Source organism: Mesocricetus auratus, unplaced genomic scaffold (genome assembly GCF_017639785.1).
Source record: "Mesocricetus auratus isolate SY011 unplaced genomic scaffold, BCM_Maur_2.0 Super-Scaffold_100020, whole genome shotgun sequence".
NCBI classification, from domain to species: domain Eukaryota; kingdom Metazoa; phylum Chordata; class Mammalia; order Rodentia; family Cricetidae; genus Mesocricetus; species Mesocricetus auratus.
Genome location: NW_024429201.1, coordinates 18,765,033 through 18,792,259, shown reverse-complemented (window position 1 = coordinate 18,792,259; position 27,227 = coordinate 18,765,033). Strand labels below are relative to the sequence as shown.

General features: G+C 44.3%; 3 protein-coding genes across 4 annotated transcripts in view; 2 read left to right on the top strand and 1 right to left on the bottom strand.

Annotated features, from left to right (window-relative positions):
• Nucleotides 1-5,357, top strand: Serf1a (small EDRK-rich factor 1A). The gene is made up of 3 exons (XM_005065609.4): nt 1-193; nt 1,013-1,121; nt 5,089-5,357. Exons 1-3 carry the CDS (start codon nt 187-189, stop codon nt 5,159-5,161), a joined length of 189 nt encoding a protein of 62 aa, XP_005065666.1. The 5' UTR covers nt 1-186; the 3' UTR covers nt 5,162-5,357.
• Nucleotides 5,358-7,674: 2,317 nt separating this feature from the next.
• LOC101838021 (survival motor neuron protein) lies at nt 7,675-19,017 on the top strand. Of its 2 annotated transcripts, XM_005065608.4 has the most exons (9): nt 7,675-7,810; nt 9,173-9,244; nt 9,436-9,555; nt 9,810-10,010; nt 10,231-10,377; nt 13,274-13,366; nt 14,417-14,527; nt 17,227-17,277; nt 18,721-19,017. In XM_005065608.4, the coding sequence occupies exons 1-8, from the start codon at nt 7,739-7,741 to the stop codon at nt 17,272-17,274; spliced, it is 864 nt and encodes a 287-aa protein (XP_005065665.1). In that variant the 5' UTR covers nt 7,675-7,738; the 3' UTR covers nt 17,275-17,277; nt 18,721-19,017. The 2 variants fall into 2 exon arrangements, with proteins under 2 accessions (XP_005065665.1, XP_040584926.1); XM_040728992.1 differs by lacking the exon at nt 9,173-9,244 and having other exon boundaries at nt 7,685-7,810.
• Nucleotides 19,018-23,697: 4,680 nt separating this feature from the next.
• LOC101825710 (baculoviral IAP repeat-containing protein 1b-like) overlaps nt 23,698-27,227 on the bottom strand; it is a 45,841-nt gene continuing 42,311 nt past the window's right edge. Inside the window, exon 15 of the mRNA XM_040728851.1 lies at nt 23,698-25,332. Within this exon, the coding sequence (XP_040584785.1) occupies nt 24,968-25,332 (365 nt within the window). The 3' untranslated portion in view covers nt 23,698-24,967. The remainder of the gene's footprint in view (nt 25,333-27,227) is intronic.

Here is a 27,227-nt window from a genome sequence, read left to right as displayed (position 1 = left end):
CAGCGGCCACGCCGCGGCTGTTGTGGGTCGGTGGGCGGGGCGGCTGGCTGACAGAGCGAGGCGTCGCCGCACCGAGGGCCCGCGCGGGACAACCTTCCTCAGCGCCGGGCGGCGACGGCTGCCGAGCGTGCGAGCGGCCGTTGTTTCTCCGCGTCGCCGTCTCCCAGGCTGCGGCCGGCGGTCGGCATGGCCCGTGAGTGTGCGGACCGTTTGAGGGACGGCGCCCGGCGGCGCGGTGGGGGCAGCGGGAGCCGGCGGAGGGGAGGGCGGGACACGCGCACGCGCGCAGGGGCGGGGCGCTGGCTCCCGGGGGCGGGGGGGGGCGGGTGCCCGCCTCCCAGGTGTGGGTGCCTGAGCACCGCACCCACCGCGAATGAGTGCGAGCGCCCGCGGGACCTCTCTGCAGAGCTGTAGCGGGCTCCTGGGGTCGGAAAGCTGCTGAGCAGGCCGGGGTGCCCCCCAGCTCTTTTGTTTGGTCCTGGAAGGTGACGGTCCTTGAGCGTTGCTCTGCTGCCTTTAACAGGAGAACTGCCACCGGCTGAACTACCTGGGGGGGAGGGAGGCGGGGTGTCTGTCTGCCTGTCCATCTCCAGAACTTATTTGCGTGTGTACACAACCACTGGAATGGCTATTCTTTTTAAAAAATATTTACTTGTTTATTATTTTTATTTTACTTTGGTTTTTCAAAATTGGGGTTCTCTGTGTAGCCCTGGCTGTACTGAAACTTGCTCTGTAGACAGGGCTGGCCTAGAACGCTGAGATTCGCCTATTTCTGCCTCCCATGGAATTAAAAGCCGATAGTCGATACCTGTACTGGTGCGATAATATTCTTAAGTTCTTAAGTTCTTGAGTGTTTCCACTTAAGCTTCCTCCTTGTCAATGAGGGAATTCCTATGCGACACTCGCTTCTCACTAGTAAAAATTAATAAAACTTTAAGGCTCATAGTAAAAGACTCTTTAGTTATTAATAATTTTGAAGATGGGAAAAGAACATGACTGTTTATCGTTGTAGGAGGAAATCAAAGAGAACTTGCCCGCCAGAAAAATATGAAAAAAAACCAGGAAATTAGCAAAGGAAAAAGAAAAGAGGATAGCTTGACTACCTCTCAGAGAAAACAGAGGTGAGTATGAATGTGCAAGCCAGTGGTAGTTTGACTGCCATGTTTTTAGAGTGAATTAAGAACCTTCTTAAACCCTTGCTAGAACCGAGCCTCACCTACAGTAAGGGTTAACACTGTGGATCTGGGTATCTCAGAGTATACGAAAGTGCTCTGAAGTCATCGTCCCAACCTGTGGATGAAGAATGGCAAGCCCTGAAGCTGCCATGTTTGCAGATAATCTCTTGTAGCTCCTATGAACTGTAAGAACTCCACTAGCAGAAATAACAGGCAGCTCCATGTGTAAGTACTGTTAGATGAACAGGATACAGTATTTCCAAAGCAGGTAACTTGCCCCAAGGAGTCAGAATAACAAGTGGCTCAACTACAGAGATGAGTGTTCTGGAAATGCCAAGAGCCAAGTGTGGGCTTCTGGTGGTGCACTAGGGTTGGAGGAAATGTAGGGACATAGGACAGACACATAACCCAACGCTGCTCAGAGACCTACAGACCATGTCTCAAAAGCAGCGGGGAGGTGGGGGCAGGGTCTGCTGCCCAAGAAAAATCTTTAACGAGGTTGCAGATTACCATGTTTCCAAGGAGAGTACAGGGCCCAGAAGCATAGTTCCATGTTACATCACATGCTTTGCATAATTGAGCTACAGGTTCAATCGCCAGACCACAGAGATACGGCAAGAAATTAATTTCAAGTTACAAGTTCTGTCACCATATAGGATAACAAAACTGGGAACCAGAGCATATGAATATCATCCTCTTTGCAAGCCCCATGGGGACAAGAATCTGAAGATAAATCTTAGTGCCCGATGACTCACAAACCTGAGGACTTGGGTTTACTCCTTTGCTGGGGATTTAGTCTAGGACCTTTCTACTTAGCTCTGTCACTGAACTACATGCACTCCATATTCTAAAGTGAGATCTCATTGCTCATATGGAACTTGGAAGTTAGGTGTGCTTCAGTGTGACTTATTTCTGGTCTCAATCCTTTACATGGGGATCATCCTGGAAACTCCAATGGCTACTACAGCTAGTACTCTACACCCTCTTCTAATTGAATTGCTTTGAGTGAGACTGGCCATTGAAAATAAAAATACATTTCTCCAGGTTCAGTCCCAGCACTGAAAAAAAAAGTGCCATATGCTTGTTATCCTAGCACTTGGGAGGTGGGAGCAGAAAAATAAGAATCTCGAGATCATCTTCAGTTTGTATCAAGCTCAAGTTTAAAGCCAATCCATCTAGTGAGACGTGCTAGGGCTGAAGATAAACTCATCACCTGGTAGAGCCTTTGTCTAGCATACATAAGGCTCTGACTTTGATCCCTCCTCTTCCTCTCCTCCCCCACAAAGTACACTAAATAAGTTTTTTTTTTTTTGAGACAAGGTTTCTCTGTGGTTTTGGAGGCTGTCCTGGAACTAGCTCTTGTAGACCAGGCTGGCCTCGAACTCACAGAGATCCGCCTGCCTCTGCCTCCCGAGTGCTGGGATTAAAGGCATGTGCCACCACCGCCTGGCTTTAAATAAGTTTTATTATACCTATCTCTATATGTTAAACCATAGTTGAGACTTCTTTATCAATGAGATCGAATCCCTTAATGAAGGAGGCATGTAGGTCTTTGTGCTCACAGATAAGCACTAGGGAAACCAGGAATGTTAAACACACAGGGTGTCTCTTCAAAGGGAGAGAGAGATATATAACCTGTTTTCCACCCAGAAGGCTGGGAATGGACGATAGCCTGGTGACATTTGTGCTATGAATGTGGCTAGGACACAGTGGCTCCCCCAGGCCCTTAAGTTTGTCTCAGTCAATCTGTTGCTCTATCCTTCCCTGGACCCTTAATCTATAGAACCTACCTTTATGGAAAATGTCACTTGTACTTCACTGAGAGTTTTCATGTAGTCATGTCTTAAGCTTTGTTGTGCATGGAAGATTGTGAACTATCACTAAGAAACTTTTTCCAGTTTGTGTTGTGCATAAATAAACTACCCAGGTTTAGACTCTGAAAATTTGAACCAACACCAGCTCCTGAGTCCTCTTGATCCGGACGGCCTTCTTACCCCATGTGATCATTGCTCTGCTGGCCTTGGTGGTCACAGAGACTCCACGCCTTCAGTATCACTTTCTCTTGTTTTGTGACAGTTACTGTGTGTTTATATGTGTGTACATGCTTCAGGTACTTACAAGGGTACAAACAGTGTGAGTGTGGAGGTTGATAGCAAGTATCTTTCTTCCATCACTGTCCACCGTTTATTTCTGTCAGGGTCTCTCACTAAATATGAAGCTCACCAATTTGGCTAGGCTGATAGGCCAAATGAACTTGGGAGATCTGCCTGTCTAAGCCCTGCCCCGCCCCCTAGCACTGAAGTTTTAGACACACACCACCATGCCCTGCTGTTTTCATGGATTTGTGGGGGCTCTAAACTTGGATCCCCGTGCTTGTACAGCAGGAACTTTAATGACTGAGACATGCTCCCCAGCCCCAGTGACAGTTACTAATAAAACAATAAACTCACCTTGGAGTAAAAAGAGTATAGATCAGCGACCCTGAAATACTCTTATTGGAGAATCTGTTCTAGCTGTCTCAGAATCAGCATTGTTTCTAATACTCCCTTAAAATGTGCTAGATGTGTCATATCTCTACCATTATGACCCAAAAATGTGGTACTGGCACTAGTGTGAAGAATAGGAAAGTGAACTTCTAGTCTCATTATAGCCCACACTTGAACTTGTGATTCTTCTGCCTCAGCCTTGGAAATTCTGGGTGCCAGGCATTAGCCACCACCTCTAGCTTGTGTCTCTGACCTTGAGTGATATTACTAAGGTCATATAGCACAGAACTTGGTTTGAAGCAGAAAAATGTCTTTCATTGTTCTTAATTCCACTTAGTGAATTCTACTTAATTCATTCCTCTGTAGCTTTTCCTTCTCTTTTTATTGTATTTATAGACATGTCCTCTTACAGAAGTAGCCAATACTGAGTTAAAATTTAAAATTTTTTTTTGTTTGTTTTTGTTTTTCGAGACAGGGTTTCTCTGTGGCTTTGGAGGCTGTCCTGGAACTCGCTTGGTAGTCCAGGCTAGTCTCTAACTCACAGAGATCCGCCTGCCTCTGCCTCCCGAGTGCTGGGATTAAAGGCGTGCGCCACCAACGCCCGGCTTAAAATTTAAAATTCTAAATTAACAATATAGGAAAGATCCCTGATTTTGAAATTAGCCAGACCTTGATATTTGTGTGATTTGGGGCAAATTATTTAGTCCTGTGCCTGCTTATTTATACAGAATTTTAAAATGATTTATTTATTTTTATTTTGTGTGTATGAGTGTTTTTGCCTGCATGCTGATTATTTGATTTGGGGCTTTTAAAAAGCTACATGGTTATAATTCCAACACTAGGAAGTAGAGGCAAGAGGATCAAGAGTTGAAAAAATGCAAAGAATTATCACATTTATACTGTAGTCGTAGGTGTCTGTCCGGGTATATAGGGGACTTCCCAAATGCACTGAGGCAGTGCCAGGTGGGTTTCCTTGAGTTTGAGGTCAGCCTGGTCTACAGGATGAATTCAAGGGTAGCCATGGCTACATAGTGAGACTCTGTCTCCTCCCTCCCCCTCCTCCTCATCAGAATCAAAGAGCTATGAGATTATTTGCCCAAGGCCATGATAACAATAGCATGCTGTTCAAATGCCTTTCCAGTCTTTGCTTTCATTTGTTTACATTCATGAAAATGGAAAACTATGACTGTTTAATGTCTTCTTTTAATATACCAAAAAGCTTATATATAAGAAACAATTACTCGGGAGGCAGAGGCAGGCAGATGGCTGTGAGTTTGAGGCCAGCCTGGTCTACAGAGTGAGTTCCAGGACAGGCTCCAAAGCTACACAGAGAAACCCTGTCTCAGATTTTAAAGAAAAGAAAAAAAAACAATGGTAGTATGAAACCAGTTTTTGTGAAAACTTAATAGTTTTTTTCTCAATTACAGGGACTCTGAGATCATGCAACAAAAGCAGAAGATAGCCGATGAGAAGAAATCTATGCAGACAAGAGAAAAATGATGACGGGCCTTTTGGAAACCTGGGTGCTATTGTCAGTGGGGTGCATAAGAAGATCAAAATTTCTCAGAGTGACTAATGGTCACGTGTTATAACTTATCCTTATAAACTGTCTATTTTAAACTTTACTTTTCAGCCTTACTTAACATGACATTTTAAGACCATTCTTCAAAGAATAAAGTACTGAGCATGCATGTAACATATTGGTGAGTATTATTTTTATCAAGAGAACAATTATGTAATTTGCTAAACGGTAATGTATTAGTTACATTTGCATTGCTAGGACCACAGTACCTGACGAGGAGAAGTTGAGGGAGGACAGATTGGCTCATGGTCTCAGAGGACTTCATTCCTTCATAAAAAGCAGAGCAGAGCAGCTCAGTTCATGGCAGGAGCATAGCTGAGGCTGTGTGCATCACACCAGGGATCCACACCTGGACAACACTCAAAGTCCTATCCTTAATGCCCCCCTCCTCCACTAGGCCCCATCTCCCAAAGGTTCTGTAGCCTCCCAAAATAGGACCCCATCTGGGGAACAAGCATTCACACTGAACTCTGGGAGATACTTCAGATGGAAGCCACATTGGGTAATGTGATTCAGGAATATGATATATAAATCTAGAATCTTGGTCATACACATTGTTAGTGGTTTGATTTTTTATTTTCTGAAACAATTTCATTTTGTAGCTCAGGCTAGTCTTAAACACATAGCAGTCCTCCTCCCTTGCCTTCTGAGTTCTGGGATTCTGAGTGTGGCCACAATGCTAGCCTAAGTAGATCTTTACATTTTTGTCTACTATAAGTTTTCTTAAAATTCTAAATATTAGCCAGGCAGTGGTGGCACACATCTTTAATCCCAGCACTTGGGAGGCAGAGGCAGACGGATCTCTGAGTTTGAGACCAGCCTGGTCTACAAGATCGAGTTCCAGAGCAGGCTCCAAAACCACAGAGAAACCCTGTCTCGAAAAACCAGAAAAAAAAAACACCCTAAATATTTAGTGTGTGCTCGTGTGTTACAAAGGCATGTAGAGATCATAGAACAGCTTAGGGCAGTCATTTCTCATTTTCCACGATGGGACTCTAGGGAATTTTAACTCAGAGCTTAGTGGCCATCTGACTGTGCTCCCCCACCTTTTGTGTGAGCTGTGGGGGGTCAGTCCTTACCTTCTGCCTTGTGGCAGCGCCTCCTGTTTCTGCGTCCCCCTCCCATTTGCAGCATGAGTGCTGAGAGTGAGGATCCACAAGCCACACCCAGCGTTCTAACAAGGGTGACTGAAGTGGTGATTGAGCTGTTGAGATGGTCAGGCCTGTGCCTCCGCCTGCTGAGTCCTGGCCCTTAGCTTTCTGTTAGGGCTGGGGTAGCCGACATGAGAGAACTTGCCTTAGCTCAACTTCCAGCACCACACATAAACCGCAACCCAATTTAAGTTCTATTTACAGAACTTTTGCTTTGTAACCTGCTGCTTTGCTACAAGAATTTACACTAGTACAAATCAGAAGATTAACTAAATGGGTAGGAACCAAGTGAGAGGACGCAGCAAGAGTTCTACTTAAGATTTAGAAAATTTGTAAACGCATGTCAGCTGAATGTCTTCAAAACCTGGGCCTTGAGGAGCTGGAGGTGTGGCGCGGTCACAAATGCTCACCACACAAGCACGAGGACCTAGTTCAGATCTCTAGCATTCACACAAAAGGCTTGATATGCAAGTATGCGCCTATGATCCCTGTGTCTTATTATCCGGAGCACAGAGGAAGTCAGTCTGAAAGTTTATTAGGATGAATGGAAACAATGCTGGCACATGGGTGTAACAAAATCCTACCAGGAAAGCCAGACCCAAGAACTTACCAGACATGCCAGACCAAGGAAACAGTCGGCCTCCCTCACCTGGGACTCCTTGGAAAATGGATACCCAACACCCATCATCACCTACTAACTGCTGTGTGCAACCAACAAGCAGAGGATGCCCTTATTGCGCGTCTTTGTCGGGTTACCTGCCATTGCCATTATTTTATACTAAAACTATTGTTTAAAAAGGAAAACAGAGAAACCCTGTCTCATAAAAACCAAATAAATAAAAAATAAAAAGGAAAACAATCAGCCGGGCGGTGGTGGCACACACCTTTAATCCCAGCACTCGGGAGGCAGAAGCAGGCGGATCTCTGTGAGTTCGAGGCCATCCTGGTCTACAAAGCGAGTTCCAGGAGAGCCTTCAAAACCACAGAGAAACACTGTCTCGGAAAAAAAAAAAAAAAAAAAAAGGGAAAAACTTGACACAACCTGTAATCCCCAAACTCGGGAAGCAAAGTAAGTAAAGGCCAGCATGGGCTATGTAATGGGGGTTGGTGGAAGGAGGAACGTAAGTTGGAAGAAAATGAGAGAGCTAGGAGGAAGGGGAGAGAGAGGAGGAGACAGCTGTGACAGGAGTGACAGGAGCGAGGTCGTAGCATATTAACCAGTCACCTAACGCATGCTCAACGTCTCAGGCTGACTCCAGGCCGCGGTGCTCTTCCGCTCCCAGAAGCCCCTCGCGACGGAAGTCGTCACTGTGTGAGCGCAGGCAGCGTCCGCCGTAGCTCGCCATGGCGATGGGCAGCGGCGGTGCGATCTCGGAACAGGAGGATGCGGTGCTGTTCCGGCGTGGCACCGGCCAGGTGAGGTCGCGGGTGGCGGGGCTCGGCGACAGCGCCCAACGAGCTTGGCGCGCCGGCCGGCACCGAACCCGCGCGCGCTCGGGCCGCTTGCTGCCACCCCATCCGCAGCTCCTGGTGCTGCTCCGGCGCCCGGAGTGGCTGCGAGCCACGCTTTGGTTCTGTGTGACTGAGGGAGCAGAGACAAGGTGGCAGAAACAGTAACATTCGTTAGGAGTCATTGAAATGCTCCAAATTTAGGTCAAGATCCAGACGTTAGCAGCGAGTTTAGACTAAAATGGACTTTAGATAAAGTTTTGCAACTAGAAGGACCAGGTTTCGCAGGTAGCAGTCTGATAGGAAAATTTGAGAGAGAGAGAAGGGTAACCGAAGTTGCCCTGAGCAGCTGAAAAGTTGCTACGTGACTGCAGTGCACTAGGCGGGGAAGACGGGGATCAGAGCCAGGCTTCGTGGTGCATGCTTACTGTCGCAAGCACTTGGGAAATGGAGGCAGGAGGGTCAGGAGTTCAAGATCGTCCTCAGCGTGAACTCGAGGCCAGCCTATACTCCAGTGAGACTCTGTAAGAGTGGAATAAACGCTTTCAAATATGAGGGGGGAATCAGGGCCACTTTGTGGACCGGGCCTTTGACCATCCCACGTTCTTGTAGAGGCTGAGGCTAGTCTGAGAAACAGAACACTCTAAAAACGTTTGAAACACTAGGAGCTCAATCTTAGTGTGCTAAATGTGGTTTCTGCTTGGAGTGTAGGGTGGGGGAAGAGAATTCAAGGCAACATTTGGGATGCTGCATCCCCTTCTCTTGGCGGTTCATATCCTGAATGAAAACTGCCGTTTGACTTCATTGTAGCCCTGGTGGTCTGGTTCACTCCCTAAGCACACGGTTTCCTGTGCGTATTTGCCATCTAAATATCTTCTTCAAGTGGTGTGGTGGTACATGCCTGTAATCCCAGGGGTACATCTTATTTATTGAAGTTTCTGTTTTGTTGTTGGTTTGTTTTTTGAGACACGTCTCACTGTGTAGCCCTAGCAGACCTGGAACTCTCCATGTGGACCAGGCTGGCATAAAACTCAGAGACTGATCTAGTTCAGCCTCCCGTGTGCTGGAGTTAAAGGGTGTACCACCACACGTGGTTTGGAAGCTTGTTTTTGTTTTTTCGAGACAGGGTTTCTCTGTATTGTCTTGGAGCCTGTCCTGGAACTCGCTCTGTAGACCAGGCTGGTCTCGAACTCACAGAGATCCGCCTGCCTCTGCCTCCCGAGTGAGTGCTGGGATTAAAGGCGTGCCCCACCAACGCCCGGCCTCATATTGTATATCTTTAATTAAGACTATCTGTCCATAAATTATTTGTAATCTTTTTCACTTCAGAGTGATGATTCAGACATTTGGGATGATACAGCATTGATAAAAGCTTACGATAAAGCCGTGGCTTCCTTTAAGGTATGAAATGTTTAATCACTCTTTTGTTTCCGAATTTCATACAGGAAAAAAAATCTTAATAAATTGAGGCTTTCTTAGGTGATGGGACCTTGAGACCGTCTCATAGTGGTAACTCATGTTAGGCCGTGGTGGCTTTTTAACATCTTATCTCTCTATAGCATGTGAGTGTATTTCTATTACTGTTTTCATAGCATGCTCTGAAGAATGGCGACATCTGTGAAACTTCAGAGAAGCCAAAAGGCACAGCTAGGAGAAAACCTGCTAAGAAGAATAAAAATCAAAAGAAGAATGTCACAACTCCTTTGAAACAGGTTATTTATTTATTTGAACACCGTCTGGCCCAGCCTGAGGGAAAGGGTTGATGATGCTATTTGCTATTTAGAGTAAATGAGAGCTATAAGTTGAGTCATCAGTGTTGTTTTTTAAAGTTGATTTGTGCGTGCATATACGAGCAATGTAGGTAATTAAGTAGACAGGAGGGTTGGAATTACAGTTGGTGAGCTGGATTATGGTTTGTTCTCTTCAAAAGAAGTAAAGTGCACATGTCCGTGTCTTTCTTTTGTAGTGGAAAGCTGGTGACAAATGCTCTGCTGTTTGGTCAGAAGATGGCTGCATTTACCCAGCTACCATTACTTCCATTGACTTTAAAAGAGAAACCTGTGTTGTGGTTTATACCGGATATGGAAACAGAGAGGAGCAAAATCTATCTGATCTGCTTTCCCCAACCTGTGAAGTAGCTAATAATATAGAACAGAGCACTCAGGAGGTAAGGTCATGAAGATGTCCGTTCCCAAAGGGGGAGACTAAATAAGGACCCAGCATTAGAGTCAGTTGTCACTTTGCCCAACTAAGGCATCAAATAACGTTCTGATTCCTCCTCTTTCTCTTCTCATTGCCTTTTTGTTAAGAAAGAAGGCCAGGACCATATAATTGCTAAGCAACTGCTCTGTCTCTGTGTAACAGAAATGTTCTTTTTCTTTTTAAAGAATGAAAGTCAGGTTTCAACAGACGACAGTGAAAACTCCTCCAGATCTCTCAGAAGTAAACCACATGGCAAGTCCAAAGCTGCTCCGTGGAACTCGTTTCTCCCGCCCCCACCCCCAATGCCAGGGTCAGGATTGGGACCAGGAAAGGTAAGCGTTCTGTTCAGAAAATGATTTATGTAGGAAATATTCATCGTGAGACCCTAACTCTTTCATTCAGTAATTAACAGCTCTCCTATGAAACTTTTTCCAGGCCAGAATGTATAAAAAGGAAATACCTAGGGAAGTAAAAAGTTAGGAAGGAACTCGCTCTGTAGACCAGGCTGGACTCGAGCTCACAGAGATCCGCCTGCCTCTGCCTCCCGAGTGCTGGGATTAAAGGCGTGCGCCACCAACGCCCGGCCCTAGTATACTTTAAGTTAGAAAATGACTATTCTGAAGCTAGCTACAAGAGCTAGTTCCAGGACAGCCTCCAAAGCCACAGAGAAACCCTGTCTCAAAAAACCAAAAAAAAAAAAAAAAAAATGACTACTCTGTTAGTTTCCTAACACAATGTTATTCCTGTGTCACCTGTAGTAGATATGTGGGAAAAAGAGTCCTATTGTATCCATATGTAATATGGTCATGGTCTCAAGCAGATCTCCGTTTTTGTTGTTTGTCCTGTTTTATTTTTTGGTTTTTTTTTTCCTTTCCTTTTGTTGTTTTTTTCTGGAATCTGATGTCACACAGCTGAAGATGACCTTAAATGTCAGATCCTTGTGCCCCACTGCTCAGTGTTGTGGTATTATAGCATATGCCAGCCACAGCACCTGGTTTGTCTCAGATTATACTATAGTGTTAAAATGTAGACACCGGCTGGGTGTTGGTGGCGCACACCTTTAATCCCAGCACTCACTCGGGAGGCAGAGGCAGGAGGATCTCTGTGAGTTCGAGACCAGCCTGGTCTGCAGAGTGAGTTCCAGGACAGCCTCCAAAACAATACAGAGAAACCCTGTCTCGAAAACCCCCCCCCCCCCAAATGTAGACACTGTTTTTATGACTCTTGTGGTTGTAAGTTGTAGAAATCAACTTTAAAAATAATTTTATTATAGGCTGGGTTATGGCTGGAACCTTAACCAGCCAGTTCTTTGTACCAAGCAACTGTAGTTGTCCTCAGAGAGTATGGTCTGTTCACATGTGTGTATACTTAAGTGTTCGTGTGTGGGGGTACTTGTGCACGTAGGGGCCAGAACTACACAGAGCACCTTCATCCACTCCTTTTTCTGGGACAGAGTATGTCAGTGGACTTGGAGCTTGCTGACTCAGCTAGAATGGCTGGCCGGAGAACCCCGGGATCCTGCCTCCACCTCCCCAGTGCTTCGGCTATAGATGTATGATGCCATGTCTGGTTTGGCTGTGTGGATGCTAGGGACTTACACTCAGGTCTTCATGCAGGTGTGGCAAGTACTCTACCAGCTGAGCCATTTACCCCACATAGTAATTTGTTAAAATCAATTGTGACGTAACACTTTTCCTTAAGATCTTCTCTGAAAGCCGGGCGTTGGTGGCGCACGCCTTTAATCCCAGCACTCGGGAGGCAGAGGCAGGCGGATCTCTGTGAGTTCGAGACCAGCCTGGACTACCAAGCGAGTTCCAGGACAGCCTCCAAAGCCACAGAGAAACCCTGTCTCGAAAAAACCAAAAAAAAAGATCTTCTCTGAGAGATGAGCATAGTGACTTATCTGTCATCTCCAGCGCTGGGGAGGCTGCAGGAGAGGATTGCTGAGTTTGGAACCAACCTGCGCTACTTAGTGACACAGATTTAAAAAAAAAAAGCAAGACACAACTAGAGCCTAAGATGAAACAAGAGGGCAGCTCAGTGGGTGATGGCGCCTGCCACACGCCTGCTAACCTGAGCTCGGCTCACCGGATCCCTCTGAGAGCAAGGAGAGAAACAAATCACGCAAAGGTTGTCTCCAGGTTCCACATGAACACCATGGCGCATGCTCTCTCATGTATGATCACAGCTAAATGAATTGTTTTAGGAAATTACAAGAAAAAAACAACAAAAGATTTTCTATGATAATTTTCTAATTGAAGGTTATATTGTATTAGAATTTCTTGAATCTAAATGATCAAATCTAGTATATACCTTGTCTTTTTGTACTTTAAATTACCTTATATAAGTAATAGGACCTCCAGAACTTTTCTTTTTACATTTATTTATTTGGGTGGGACAACTTGTGAGAGTTGGTTCTCTTCCTCCAGCTTGGTCTTGGGAATCCCAACTCGGGCTGTCCTGTCAGACTTGGTGGTGCATACCTTTTATCTGCTTAGCCATTTTGTGGGCCTAGTACAGGATAGCTATAAAAATATATGTGATGGGGGATATAATTTTTTTTTTTTTTTGGTTTTTTTGACACAGGGTTTCTCTGGCTTTGGAGGCTGTCCTGGAACTAGCTCTTGTAGACCAGGTTGGCCTCAAATTCCGCCTGCCTCTGCCTCCCGAGGTGCTTGGATTAAAGGCGTGTGCCACCACTGCCCGGCTGGAAGGATATAATATTAAGATTAAATTATCTTGATAAATACATTGTCTCAGATTTGCTAGGCAGTTACAGATCTTTACTGTGATTTTATTTACTAAATGTTTAGAGAATAGAAATGGAAAAAAAAAAAACCACCGGGCGTTGGGGGCGCACGCCTTTAATCCCAGCACTCGGGAGGCAGAGGCAGACGGATCACTGTGAGTTCGAGACCAGCTTGGTCTACTGAGCGAGTTCCAGGACAGCCTCCAAAGCCACAGAGAAACCCTGTCTTGAAAAACCAAAAAAAAAAAAAAAAAAAAAAACCTAGAGCCTACCATTTAATTAAGAGTTGGTTGAATTTTTTTCAAATATGTGTATATATGAGTGTGTGCTCGTGTGGATTTGTGCGTGTGAATACAGGTGCTTTTAACTGCTGTGTCGTCTCTCCACTTCCCATTTTTATTACTTTGGTTTTGAATACTCTTCAGTGAAGAAGGAATTTTCCTTTAAAATACTAACTTCCTTTGAAATACTCTTCATAGGTAGGTCTAAGATTCAATGGCCCACCACCGCCACCGCCTCCCCCGCCCCCCTTCATGCCATGTTGGATGCCTCCGTTCCCTTCAGGACCACCAGTAAGTACAAGAGAATTTAGATTAAACGGCTTTTATATACAGTTTGGAGTGTTGCAGACTATAGGAAATTGGGCTGTGTTACCGTAAGCCACCCCCAAGGTTAGACTCTAACGGGTAAAAATTCAAAGCTCAGATTTTGTTTTGAAGCCTTTCTGTTGCCCAGTTCTCACATCTCCTCCATGCTGTGTTACGTGCTTCTCTCCTGTAGTGGTATCAGTATCCAATCTGAGGTGGTAGTTTCTGTTAGAAAGGACTGTGCCTCACTATACAGAAAAGACAGCCCTCCTGGAGGAGTGGGATGCTAGCTTCTGGTCCTGGGTTTCTCGTGGTAGATCTCTTGTCATTGCTTTGTGCTTGTTTTTGTTTTTGTTTTTTTTTAACTATTGCTTTTTATCCTAATGTAGGTTCCCCCTTGGTTTTTTTTTTTTTTTTCCTTTGTTTTTTCTTGTTTTTTTGAGATAGGATTTCTCTGTATAACAGCCCTGGCTGTCCCAAAACTTACTCTGTAGACCAGGCTGGCCTTGGACTCACAAAGGTCTGCCTATCTCTGCTTCCCTAGTGTATGCATTAAAGACATGCACCACCACCAACTAGCCCTAATGGAATTTTAATAGTAGATTTTTGTTTTGTTTTGTTTTAGATATTAACAATATTCAAAGGGATGCTCTTTGGGCAAACTGTATTTGGATGGGCATCAGGCAGATGCCCTGCCCCAAATTGGTCCTTACAATGGCCTTGAAAAATGCCATGTGGTTTGTGGAAAAACTAAGTTTCTACGTTTTGTCTCCTATGCATAGCTTCATAATGGAACAAAAATAGTCTAATCATGCTATTTTAATGTGAACTGTTTCTGATCTTTGTTAAATGTGTTGGTCTTTTATTATCATGGTTGGCTTTCTTCCAGTGCTAGATGTTTAAGAAATTAAATAGAAGTCATTATAGAAGTCATTTCATGGGGTATAGGAATAGGTGTAATTAATACCCACTAGTCTCTGTAAAATGAATCCCTGGATTTCAATATTTTCCTAATTGCATTCTTTCCATTTCCAGATAATTCCTCCACCCCCTCCCATATCCCCAGACTGTCTGGATGACACTGATGCCCTCGGAAGTATGTTGATCTCTTGGTACATGAGTGGCTATCATACAGGCTATTACATGGTAAGGATTCCCTGGGAATTTCTAGATGTGTGCTCTTTGCACCTGTACAGCTCTGTACCTGGAACCTGCTCCTGGCTGACTAAAATGCGATCCCTTTGTGGAAACTAAACGTTTAAGGTAGTTTTTGTAGTTTTAAGACTACCTTAGAGTTTAAAAATTGACAGTCTTTCATCATCCCTCCTGAGTATGGTTGTAATTTATTCCAAACTTTGGATTTGTTGTTTTGTTTCCCTCCTTTTTTTTTTTTTTTTTTTTTTTTTTTTTGGTTTTTCGAGACAGGGTTTCTCTGTGGCTTTGGAGGCTGTCCTGAAACTCGCTTGGTAGTCCAGGCTGGTCTCGAACTCACAGAGATCCGCCTGCCTCTGCCTCCCGAGTGCTGGGATTAAAGGCGTGCGCCACCAACGCCCGGCTTCCTAAAGTAGTTTTCAATTTCAGTTTTTCTGCTTAGGGATGATAAGTTTTATCTTTCATTGTAAGATTGGATCTTAGTGTGTTGCTCAGGCTGGCCTTGAACTCCTGGGTTCATACACTCTCCTTAGCCTACTAAGGAGCTGGGACTGCATGTGTGCACCATCATTCCTGGTGTATTTGCACTGCTGTGGATGGGTTCTTACATAGACTGGTGTAGCTGGATTTTCTGAGTGTAGGGATCATACCCTAGGCCTTGCACATGCTGGGCAAGCCCTACTACTGAGCTGATCCCAGCCGGTCATTTTTTGAAGTTCAGTGTTTCTGTTGGTAAGCTTAATCTACATTCTTGTGTGTTACCTTCCATTGTATAAATACAAAAGTGATCTGTTTATCCATTCTGCTGTTAGTGACTGTGTTGTCAATTTGGGGCCATAAAAATGATTCTGGGACTGGAGAAATGGGATAGCAGTTAAGAGCACTGGCTACTCTTCTAAGATCCCAGGTTGAATTCCCAGTACCCACATGGCTGCTCCCAGCAGTCTATAACTCAAGTTCCAGGGGATCCTGTGTCCTCTTCTAGCATGCCTGCATGGGGTGTACAAGCATACATGCAAGCAAAATACCCATACACATAAAAAAATAAAAATGTGTTACTATGAATATGCTATTTTTCTTAAAGTACACTTCTTAATTTATTCGTTTTATGTACATTGGTGTTTTGCCTGCATGTATGTCTGTGTGAGGGTGTTGGATCCCCTGGAACTGGAGTTGCAGACAGTTGTGAGCTGCCATGTGGGTGCTGGGAATTGAACCTCAGTCCTCTGGAAGAGCAGCCTGTGCTCTTAACCTCTGAGCCATGTCTCCAGCCCCTATTTTTCTTCTTTTTTTTTTTTTTCTTTCTTTCTTTTTTTTTTGGTTTTTCGAGACAGGGTTTCTCTGTATTGTTTTGGACCCTGCCCTGGAACTTGCTCTGTAGACCAGGCTGGCCTCGAACTCACAGAGATCCGCCTGCCTCTGCCTCTGCCTCCCGAGTGAGTGCTGGGATTAAAGGCGTGTGCCACCAACGCCTGGCCCCTCCTATTTTTCTTTTTAAATATTATTATTTAGTTATAATTACGTGGCTTAGAAGTTTTTTTTTTTTTTTAAAGACAGTGTCTCACTTTGTAACGTGGGCTGATCTTGAACTCACTACCTAAACCAAGCTGACCTCAAGCTCAGAGAGATCCCCCTGCCTCCACCTCCTGAGTTGGGATTAAAGCCTTGCACCACCACCCTCTCTCTCTTTTGGGGGGAGGCAGGAGTAAGTTTTCTCTGTATAGGTTGGCCTCTAGTCTCCTGGCTCTGTCTCTGGAACACTGCCCTGTTGAGTACTTTTTTATTCCGGTATTAAGAAGCAGTTGTTGAGTAGCAATGTTCCTCAGAGTATTTGCCCCAAATTCAGAGCTAGCTAGAGAAATGTTTTCCTTTTAGGAATATTATCTGTATATGTGCATTGACTAAATTTCATTAGATTAATTTGCTTATCTTAAAATATAAATGTATGACCTTCAGAGGTGTGTGTCGGGGGGCATGTGCTTTCCTGGCGTCCTGAGAGCTTTACCTTTGAGAAGAGTGGGCAATTGTGTAAGTCCAGGACAGTAGCCCAAGTCCTCTGCAGCTCCCTCTGACTTAGGTGAGCGATTCTTAGCCCTTGCCCAGTATGTCCCAAGCCACACTCTCCTGCACTGTCCGTGCTGCCTGAACGTGGAGGCCAATGCTCAACTCTCCCATTCTTCCTTGTAGAAATGAAAGTAGAAAAGAATGAGGAAGGGCGTGCAGTATTGGGAGTGGGCTCTGTGGTCTTCATTAGGAGCATAGCCCTTTCGGTACATCTCATGGCTGTTTGGATGTAAATGCAGATGCACATACATGCAGATACATGTAGATGGCATTGGAGTGAGGAAGGGGGGCATTGGGCTAGTCCGACCAGGAAAAACAACAAACGTTTGAGTACTCAGCTCTGGACCTAACGATTTCTCCAGTTTGTTCGTTAGCTTGTGTATGTGGGACTGCATCACACACTGTAGGACCTTGCACACGGGAGGCAAGCACTGTCCCACGGAGCTACCCCTCAGCTTTAGTGAGGGAGTGGGATGCACATGATTGAGGGCAGCAGTGAGTGTCACTGCTGGGAAAGGAGAAAAACTTAACTCCAACTCCGTGACATTTCAGTTTCTGTTTCTGTTGTTTGGGCTTGTTTATGGAGTGTGGGTCCTGCTGTTATAACATTTCCTTTTCTCTCTGTACAGGGCTTCAGACAAAATAAAAAAGAAGGAAAGTGCTCACATACAAATTAAGCAGTAAGTCTGTTATTGTAAAACTATACTAAAGACATTTTGTATTATTTTATTTTCTAAAATTGTGTGTGAGTATACCCGCCAGGTCTGTGTGGGTGCATGGAGGTCAGAAGAAGGTGTTGGATCCCCTGGAGCTTGAGTTGCATGTGGTTGTCATGGTGCTGGGAACTGAACTTGGTCATGTTGAATAGCATGCTGAGCCCCCTCTCCAGCATCCCTGAAGACATGCAAAACTTAGATTAGATATTGAACTCTCCCTACTTCATCAAATTCTCGTGGTGTCTAAGTGTCAGCTCCCAATATTTGGTGGTTGGTTTGGTTGTGTGGGTAAAGCATGCTTTTCTGAGAAAAGATTCTTAGGCTGGCCTTTAACTCCTGTTGTTCTGCCTCAGTCTTCATAGTGCGAGGGTTATGACAGGGAGTATCACACCTAGTTTAGAATCTGGTTTGGGGTGCGAAGATAATTGCAGCCATTGGCCAGTCAGGTTTGACTGACTTGGGGGGGGGGTGGCAGTAGGAATTGAACCTAAGGCCTCACGCTCATAGTAAGCAAACACTCTGCCACTGAGCCATATCACCATTGCTACATGCCTTTTAAAATTAGACTTCTGTGCATGTGGGAGTTTTGCCCATATGTATGTTTATGTACCATGTTCATACCTGTGCCCTTGAGGCTAGAAAAGGGCATTGGATCCCATGAAGCTAGAGTATACATAGGTGGTTATAAGTTGCCTGGGTCTTCTAACAAGAGCTTCAAGTGCTATTAACCCCTGAGCTATCCCTCCAGGAACCCCCCCCCCCACTTTGATAAATGATGTAGTATGCAATACACTGCATTGTCTGTTGTCTTAGTCACTGTTCTGTTGCTGTGAAGAGACACCATGACCAAGGCAGCTCTTATAAAGAAAGCATTTAACTGGGCGCTTGCTTAATCAATGTAGAGGGTTAGTCTGTGATCATTGTGGCATGGCCCTGGAATGGTAGCTGTTTTATATAGAGGTTTTTATTGTAACTTTCTAGAGGCCCTAATAATTTTAGTTCAATTTTAACTCTAGAGACACTTAAAATTATAGTTCCAAGTGACTAATTTCTAGTTTTACTATATTGACAAAATGCTTGTTACACTGTAGCAATCACTACTTTTTAATGAAAAGTTTAACACATGATTTGATAATTTGTAGTATGTTTTAAATTATAAAAGGACAAATCAAATACTAGTATTCCTAATATTGTTTAAGTTACTATTATATTTATATTAGTGTATTTTATTCTTTGCATTCTATATAAAAATAAAATTTAGGGGCTGACAAAATGCTTCAGAGGGCAAAGGTCTGATGACCTGAGTTCAGTTGTCTTTGGCCTCCACGTTCACATGCACACGCACGCACATGCAATTCTTCCCTTTTTTATATTTTTTGACTGTAGACTTTTTTCTTTCAAATTCAGGTTCAGCTCTCTCCCAAGGAGATGGTGTGTTGGTGTGCCATATGAACAGACGTCTCACGGTCACCTTATAGACTCTGGACTGAGTGGGGTCATCGCCAGTGTTTCCAGTGCTGGGGTCCATGCCTAGCTCACCAGTGGGGTGTGTTTAGAGCATGATCACTGTGAGGGCCTGAACGGTGGAAACGTGTGCATGGAAGTCAGTCTGCCAAAACTGGCTGAGCACAGCTGTAGAATTGTAACTTTCTTAGTATGTCGATTTTTATTACTTTATAAATAAAAGAAAGTCCTTTTTTGAAATCTTGACTTTGTGAATATTTTCCAGTGAAGTCTGTGTGAAAACCAAAAACAAAACAAAAGGCCCCCACCACCCTGCGTGTTCTTCACTGTTTTGAAACTCTTGTTTTGTAACCTGGCGTTCCTGTTATTTACAGTCCTCTGGACTCAGTCTCTCCCTCTCCCCCGATGTCCCGTACCTCATCATGAATACTGCTTAACCCAGGTGCCCTTGCCATTCCCCATCATGGCTTTGCGGGTCTGTGTGCACCTTCATTAGATTCTTGAGGTGCGGGTTGATGTCAAGCACTCAGGCTTCTCCCTGGTTCGTTCACCTCTGGAGGAAAAAGTTAGTGAATCAGCTCCATGGAGCTGGAGCCCATAGTAGAGCTGGCTGACATGTACAAGGCCCTGTGTTTCTTCTCCATTACCATGAAAACAATGGGAGTGCTGTTCCTTCCCTAAGTTTTGGCTAGGTTACCTAAACTAACTAAGCTTCCTATGTGCCTAGCATATTAGCCACCAAGTAAATATTACTAAGTTAATGAATAGTCAGGACCTAGTAAGTAGCTTTGCAGAATATGACTTGAGCTTTTAGAAGGGGAATATTACCTTCTATGACTTGGCTATTATGGATTTGGCATTGTCATAATTAATTGGTTAATTTGTAGGTTAAAATTAATTATTAATGTATCTGGTTAACTTCTAGCTAGATATTAGACATTAACATTAATTTTAATTCCCTTTATAACCCAATACATTTATTTGGATTGAGGTTATTCATTCTGGCAAATACTCAACTTCTTGTAAATGTTGGGAATTGCTCTTAGTGAAACACGGTGGTGTATGTTAGCACATAGTATAGTGCCAGGTACTTGAAAAGCTGTGGTAGTATGGTTCGTCATTGAAGACCAGCCTGGCCAATATAACGAGACCACATCTAATGCAGTAACGACAGAAAAGGCCGAACTAAAGAAAGTGAGGCAGTGGAGATGGACCAGTGGAGAAAGCAGCCCCGGGAGAGGATCACTGGTTTGCTGGCCATTAGTTTACCCCCAAACTCCCAAGTTCCAGGTTCTCAGGAAATAATGCAGGCAGTGACAATCACTAACGATGACCTTTGTGCACATGGACATGGACATATGCATACTGGTGTGTACCACACACTTTATCATTTGTCACACACACAATGGAAAACAGCCTGCTGGGGTGGTTGGAAAGATTAATTTTGGCTCAAGTTCTGGAGGGTCACAGGTGATGATTTTGTCTAGTGTGTATAGTATTGCAAGAGGCAAGCATGATTTGTGTGTGTGTGTGTGTGTGTGTGTGTGTGTGTGTTCACACTTGGCCTCACAGGAAGCCACTTGAATTTGATGGGAGATTCATCTTGATGATCTTATCCTAAATACCTTCCAAAGGCCCCAGCTATAAACAAAGTAGATTAAGTTCCTATTCCTGGTAGCTCACAGTGGGGGTTGCATTTTAACACATGAATATTTGAGAAATATTCAAACCATTTCCAAACCATGGCCTGAGAGAGCATCCTAGGAAAAGGCAACAGCCAAGGTCTTTGTATAAGAATGTGTGTGATTCGAGGACAAGGAGGAGGTCGGTGGCCAGAGGGAGAGAAGCAGAGATCAAGGAGATGGGGATGAGCAGGAGCCAAGGGTCAGGCCAGACACGGGCCACTGTGAGGTTGACAGCATTTCCCTGTAGCTGGGAGTCCAGTGGGGAATGGTGAGTGACAGAGGGAGAGCATGATCTGCCCTCCAGGAGGAGCCTCTGACTACATGGGGGAAATACACCATAGATTCCACGGAAGCGGGCTAACCATGTGGAATCCACTGTATTTTGTAAGTGGAATTGCCAGGATTTGTCAGAAGAGTGTATGTGGTATGAGAAGAGCTAAGAATAACTCCAAGGGTTTCCTTAAGCAACTGGAGGGGTCAAGTGGGAATAAAGAGATGAAAGTGTGCAGCAAGAGTATTTCAGTGAGGGGGAAGGTTAAGGGTTAGCTTTGGAGATGTGAAATTTGCAGTGCCCATTAGAGTTATATACATAGAGTCCAGGGCTAGAGCTGGGGATGGAGGAGGCAGTGTGGGCATGGGACTTATAGCCGTCAGCTGGATAGGGTGGTCCAGGGAGTGCACTTACACAGTCAGCAGAACTCAGATCCCCTCTGATAGAAGAGAAGAAGCAGAGGGTTGAGCTGCAGCTCTCTGGGGGAGGAGACCAGCAGTGATGCCCTAAGGGCAGATGAAGCAGGTGTTTCCTAGAGGCCTGTGATGAGCCTATCAGTACCTTGGATGCTGGTAACAGAACAGGTAAGATGAAGGCAGCAACGCAGTCACTGAATGTGGGGGTCGTTGGTGATGCTAAAACAGCCGCTCTTGTGGGGTGGAGGGGGCAAAAGCTTGGGGGAGAGGATGTAAGCACGAAAGAAAGAACACTTAGCGCGTGCAAAGAGCTCTTCCAACGGAAGAGTTTTACTATCTATTTTTTATGAATTTATAGTTACTGTTTTGTTTCAGCTGTGCTCCATGTGTTAATAGTATTTCCTTCTAGGGTCTCTGAGGGAGTTGAAGACTAGATAGGCATAATTTTCATTGTTTACCAGACTCAGAAAAGAAACTCTCTAAAGAGATGTAAAGTGTAAAAGGTTTAGAAACATTAAAAGATGATAATTTGATAATGCAAATTAGAATAGAAATTAAATTAGGTACAAGACTTTGAGCTCACCAAGATAGGATAGATAATGGGGTATTTTCTCTGCAAATGGACTAGACATACTTACTGCCTGTGTATATTGTATTTACTTACTATACTTATTGCATGTAGTTTTTCTTATGTTGTAGCCTTTTTATTAGACAAAAAGGGGATTGTGATATTTATGTTTTAATAAAGGTTGTTTTAATAAAACATAAAACTGACTTCCTAATTTTGTTTTGCTTTTTTAACCTTAAAAATGAAGCAGGCATTCTAAGGTACAGGCAATGTTCAGAAAAGCAGTTTATTTGAAGGAGCCAGGGAGTTGGGGTATGGAGTATGTAACGTTTTTGTTTTATGGGTATGGGTGTTTTGTCTGCATATATGTATGTACCTTATGTTTGCCTAGTATCCAGAGAGGCCAGAAAACGGTGTTGGATTTCCTGGAACTGGAGTTACAGATGGTTGTAAACTGCCATAGGGGTGATGGGAATTGAACCTGGGTCCTCTGCAAGAACCAAGACTGCTTTTAACAACTGAGCCGAGTCTTCTGAAGGGCAGCTGCTGCTCTTAACTGTGAGCCTTCTCTCCAGTGTTAACTTACTTAAATTTTACACTTTTTTCATAGGTATTTTTTGGCAGTGCTGGAGATTGTGCTTAGGGTCTCAGGAATACTACATAGGCATACACTTTTGAACCACACCTCAAGCCTGAATTTTTACCTTAAATATTAAAATAACAGGCAATTTATAAAACAAAATACAAAAGGGAGGAAATAATTAAGACTGCTTGCCTCAGTTCTCAGAGGTAACCAATGCTAATTATTATTATTTTTTAAATTTTTAGCCTTAGGAGTCTGTCCATGATTTATTGTAGGATAACTGAAAAATAAAAGGCATATATATTTAAGGTATATAGGTTTTCTATATACATTGTGTCAGAACATGGTCTAAGAATAGAGTCGAGTAAGAATTCTGAGCGCTTGTGAGCAAATTCCAAGAAAATAAGACAAGAGTGTAAATGGAGTTCTTAATTGGTCTAATTAATAAAAACTGAGTCAGATGTAGAGGAAAATACTGAGACCAGAGAGAAGAAGGAGTAAGCCGCCGCCACACCTTACCTCTTTAGCATCTCAGCAGACAGAAGAACAAGTTCCTGTTTCTCCCTGCTTATATCCTGTTTCTGCCCAGCTACCTCACTTCCTGTGTGTCTGTACAGACCTGCAAACCTCTATGCTTAACTAGTGGCAAGCTCCACTCTCTGACCTTCAGACAGGCTTTATTTGTACAAGCAAGATATCACCACACGAGAGTCTTGTGACCTCTGTTTCAAAACATGGAATTGTTTTTGGAACGTGTTTTCATTCTTCTCCCAGTTGTAGCAGATAGGAGTGAGTTTATTTCAGATTACTCATTATTGCTTGCTGGTGTTATTCAATTAAATGCTTAAACTATCCTTTATGTGCCTCTTTAGAGTGGTTCTTTTTTGTGTGTGTGTGTTTGTTTGTTTTTTTGAGACAGGGTTTCTCTGTACTGTTTTGGAGCCTATCCTGGAACTCGCTCTGTAGACCAGGCTGGCCTTGAACTCACAGACATCTGCCCAGCCTTAGAGTGGTTCTTAACCTTCCTAATGTTGCAGTTCTTTAATACAGTTCCTCATGTTGTGACCCCCAACAGTAAATTATTTTCATTGCTACTTCATAACTGTAGTTTTGCTACTGTTATGAACTGTAATGCAAACATCTGTGTTTTCCAATGGTCTTAGGTGACCGCTGTGAAAGCGTTGTTTGACCCCCAAAGGGTTCTCAAGCCCCCACAGGTTGAGAACGGCTGCTCTACAGCTGTTCTCAAAGACAGAAAATATCTTTGCCACGCGTGTGCAGCTTGTCTTTGTGACTGTATACAGCTTGAACTCAAGAGGACTTACCTCATGTGACCTCTCAACCCTCAGAGTGTAAGTTGTCTGATGCTCTGAATAAAGCCGGCTATTGCGTGAGACTTTAGTTCACCTCATTTACTGGCTCCATTCTCCCAGACCCCACCACCTCTAGAGCAGTAACAATTATGAAATGACAATTATCACAATCAAATTAATATACCCAGAAACCATTACAAGATTAAATCACACAAAACAGAGTGGATTCTCAAAAAAAAAAAAATACAAAGCTATCATAATATATGTAACTCCCAGAAACCTCTGGAATGAAAGCGCTTTTCTCTAAGACCAACGTCTTCCTCACATTGGCAATGGGTGAGAGACGGTGTGGCAAGCGTGGTCACACCAAGGCTGGTGAATGCACAAAAGCCCTGGAAAGAGTCATCTGCATCCTGAGATAAAGTGAGCTCCTGCTTCATCGTGGGTGGGACTGATTCATCCTCAAAGTGGCCATTTCTTTTTCTTCCTTTTTTTTTTTTTTTTGGTTTTTCGAGACAGGATTTCTGTGTAACTTTGGAGCATGACCTGGAACTAGCTCCACAGACCAGGCTGGCCTCGAACTCATGGAGATCCGCCTGCCTCTGCCTCCCGAGCGCTGGGATTAAAGGCGTGCGCCACCTCCTCCCAGCTAAACTGGCAGTATCTTACCTCCATCAAACCGCCTTCCATGTTATGGTTTTTACACAGATCATTGTTTCTTTCCCTGCCATTTCCTGTTGATCCTGGCAATGGAAGGTTCTTGGTATGAACTTGAGTGAGACTCTAGTCTTTAGACAGGAGGACCATACAAGGTTCCAAGGACTGTTAATCATAGCTCAGTGTGGGCTTGAAGGCTTTTAATAGACAGGAGTGTTGCTGGTGGTTCTCTTGTTCCACCTGGTCCAGACCCTCCTCCAATAAGTATTTCCACGTGGTCTTATCTTGTCGGAGAATATACTTGGTGTCTCCTCTGGTAGTCTCCCTCTGCCTACCCATCACAGAATTCCCCTCATGTCCTAGTCCCACTCATTGTGTCTATTGGCCAATAAGAGAAACATATATACAGAAGGATATCCCCCATCAAAGGAGGACCATACAAGGACTCATAGCTCCTAAGTTCAGTGATGGCATGCAGGATTTCAGTCACCAGCCTGACAGCTTAGGGATATTCTTGTATATGTAATAGTGAACGATTTGGTTCTGCACTAAGGTCTTGTTATGTAACCCAGTCTGGCCTCAACCTCTTGATCCTCCTGCCTCAGTCTCTTAAGTACTGGGATTACACCATGCTTGTCTAGAGTGAACTGTATTAGAAAGTTGGGTTTTCAGACCTGACATTAATCACCTGCATCCTTCACTTCTGAATGACAGGAGAGAAGGGCACTACCCACCTCCAGTGAACAATCAGGCGTTCAGACTGAGGGTGCCTTTCCTTCACAGCATTAATCACTTTCATGTCCTCTTCATCCAGGAGCCAACTGAGAATCCCCAGCCTGGTGAGGCTGGGCAGTCGGGACACACACTGACTCAGAGCCTTGACAGTGGTGGCCTGAACTTGGAAGCATTCTGGGAGATGCCTGGAAACATCTAGCTTTTTCAAGTTTGGCAGGTTGTCCAGGACTTGAAAGAAATTTCTGTACCCTTCCTCTGTGACCTTGTGATTCATTGAAAGATCTAAGTTCTCAAGTTTCTGGAAACCTCCACTGGTTGCTCCCTTGGCTGAAAAGAGAGCAAACCAAAATATTTAGGAAGACAAAATGCCAAGGACTTGAATAAAGCCTGCAAGGTTATTGTAACTCACCTCAGCATCCCTCCCCCCAACCCCAAGACCAGGTCCTACTACACAGCCCGGCTAGCCTAGAACTCACTTATGTAGATGAGGCTGGCCTAGAACTCACTTGTATAGATAAGGCTGGCCTATAACTCACTTACATAGATGAGGCTGGCCTAGAACTCATTTATGTAGATGAGGCTGGCCTAGAATTTGCATCTTATATAAGGTCTCCCTTTGCCTTCTAACATCTGGGTTAAAGGCATGCACTACAACACTTGTCTTTAAATATGATCTAGAGATCATTCTTTGAAAACCCTAGAGAGTTGCTTTGTTGATAGGGAACCACCTGGTCAAATTGTAAGGAGGAAACAGAAGCCAGGAAGTCTGGCACAGAATTTGGCTGTCTGGGCAATGTGGACTTCTTTGACTTCTTTCTCTTCTGGTCTCACAGGAGGACATGTCAAAGCAGGGCACAGCTGTGGAACAGGTTACAGCAGAGTGGATCGAGAAACTGTGGCAACAGTGTCTTCCCTTTTTGCAGAGAACGGAAGGTGACAGTCCTAAAAGCACGTCCTTTGACTGTGACTGCACTTCAGTTTGCCCCAGGGGCTTCCTGGTTACTTAGCACTCTGGAGGAAATGCAGGCTGGACAGGGTAAGGTCTCAACCCAAGTCCATGACTGGGAAAGCACTTTGGAGGAAATGCAGACTGGACAGGGTAAGGTCTCAACCCAAGTCCATGACTGGGAATGGAGACCTAGCAGGTTTTGCTCCAGTTTTAATAGTCAAAACTGTTCCCTATTCTATTCTGCTTATTCACGGTTTTAGACAGACTCTTAAACTATGTAGGTCTGACTGGCATGGAACTCACTGGCCTTGCACTTACACAGAGATCCTCTGCCTGCCTCTGCCTCCTGAGTGCTGGGATTACAGGTGTGCGCCACCACACCTGGAACTATCACTGTACAGAGCATTTATAAAGTGTCAGTGCTGAGTAGTCACAAGATAAAATCCAACATCTCTAAGAGAGCCCTGAAGCTCACCCCAGCAGGACCTTTCCTTTCCTCTCCAGTTTCTTCAAGGAATCCTGCTTCTCAAGCCAGACACTTCTGTGCTGACTTTAAGAGTTCTCCAAATGGACCCGTTTCTAGGACACAAGTGATCTCACTATTCAAATGCCCCGGCGCCTCCTCTCCTAGCAGTGCCTCCGCCATCTTGTAGAAGGTCTTAGCAGAATCTTCACTTCCACAGAGCCTCCCCGCCCCAACTCAGAGGGAACAATGAAGGAGAACTTGGCAGAGTAACAATTACCCCTAGTCATGCCGAACTCAGCTGCTGTTTTTGTTGGCTTGGTGGGCATTACTATTTCCAAATGCAGTTACTTTGGGGTTAGGACTACAGAATATGGACTTTGGGAAGACAAAATGAAGTTTATGTTGACTGCAACAAAATAAAGTTTCTAGCTCCAGTTGCTCTGTATGCCAAGCAGGAGGATCAGGAGTTCTGGGCCAGCCTGGGCTACAGAGTGAGCCTCTGTTAGAAAAAAAAAAAGGTAAATCTTAAAGTTGGGGAAAAAGACACCTCACCCTTAAGGACATCATATCATGAAAACACTCAGAACTGACACTAAACAAAAGAAATGATACCAGCCGGAAACCTTAGTGAAAGTAATTCCCAAACAGAATGTGTTAGGACAGTATTGGAAAGATGAAGGCAGAGCCTTCTCCATTCCATTAGAGTGGGAGAAAAGTCACGACTAGCTGACCCAGAGTAGAAGAAACGCTAACAGAGTCCTTCAGACAGAAGGAAAAGGGCCCTGGGGAATGGAAGCTTGGGAGGTG

Excerpts from the sequence above, each read along its gene's own strand:
- Serf1a (XM_005065609.4), top strand. Across the intron at positions 1,122-5,088 it reads ACCTCTCAGAGAAAACAGAG|GGACTCTGAGATCATGCAAC; the intron begins GTGAGTATGAAT and ends TCTCAATTACAG.
- LOC101838021 (XM_005065608.4), top strand. The coding sequence starts at position 7,739 with ATGGCGATGGGCAGCGGCGGTGCGATCTCGGAACAGGAGGATGCGGTG. Across the intron at positions 9,245-9,435 it reads AAGCCGTGGCTTCCTTTAAG|CATGCTCTGAAGAATGGCGA; the intron begins GTATGAAATGTT and ends CTGTTTTCATAG. Across the intron at positions 10,011-10,230 it reads TAGAACAGAGCACTCAGGAG|AATGAAAGTCAGGTTTCAAC; the intron begins GTAAGGTCATGA and ends TTCTTTTTAAAG.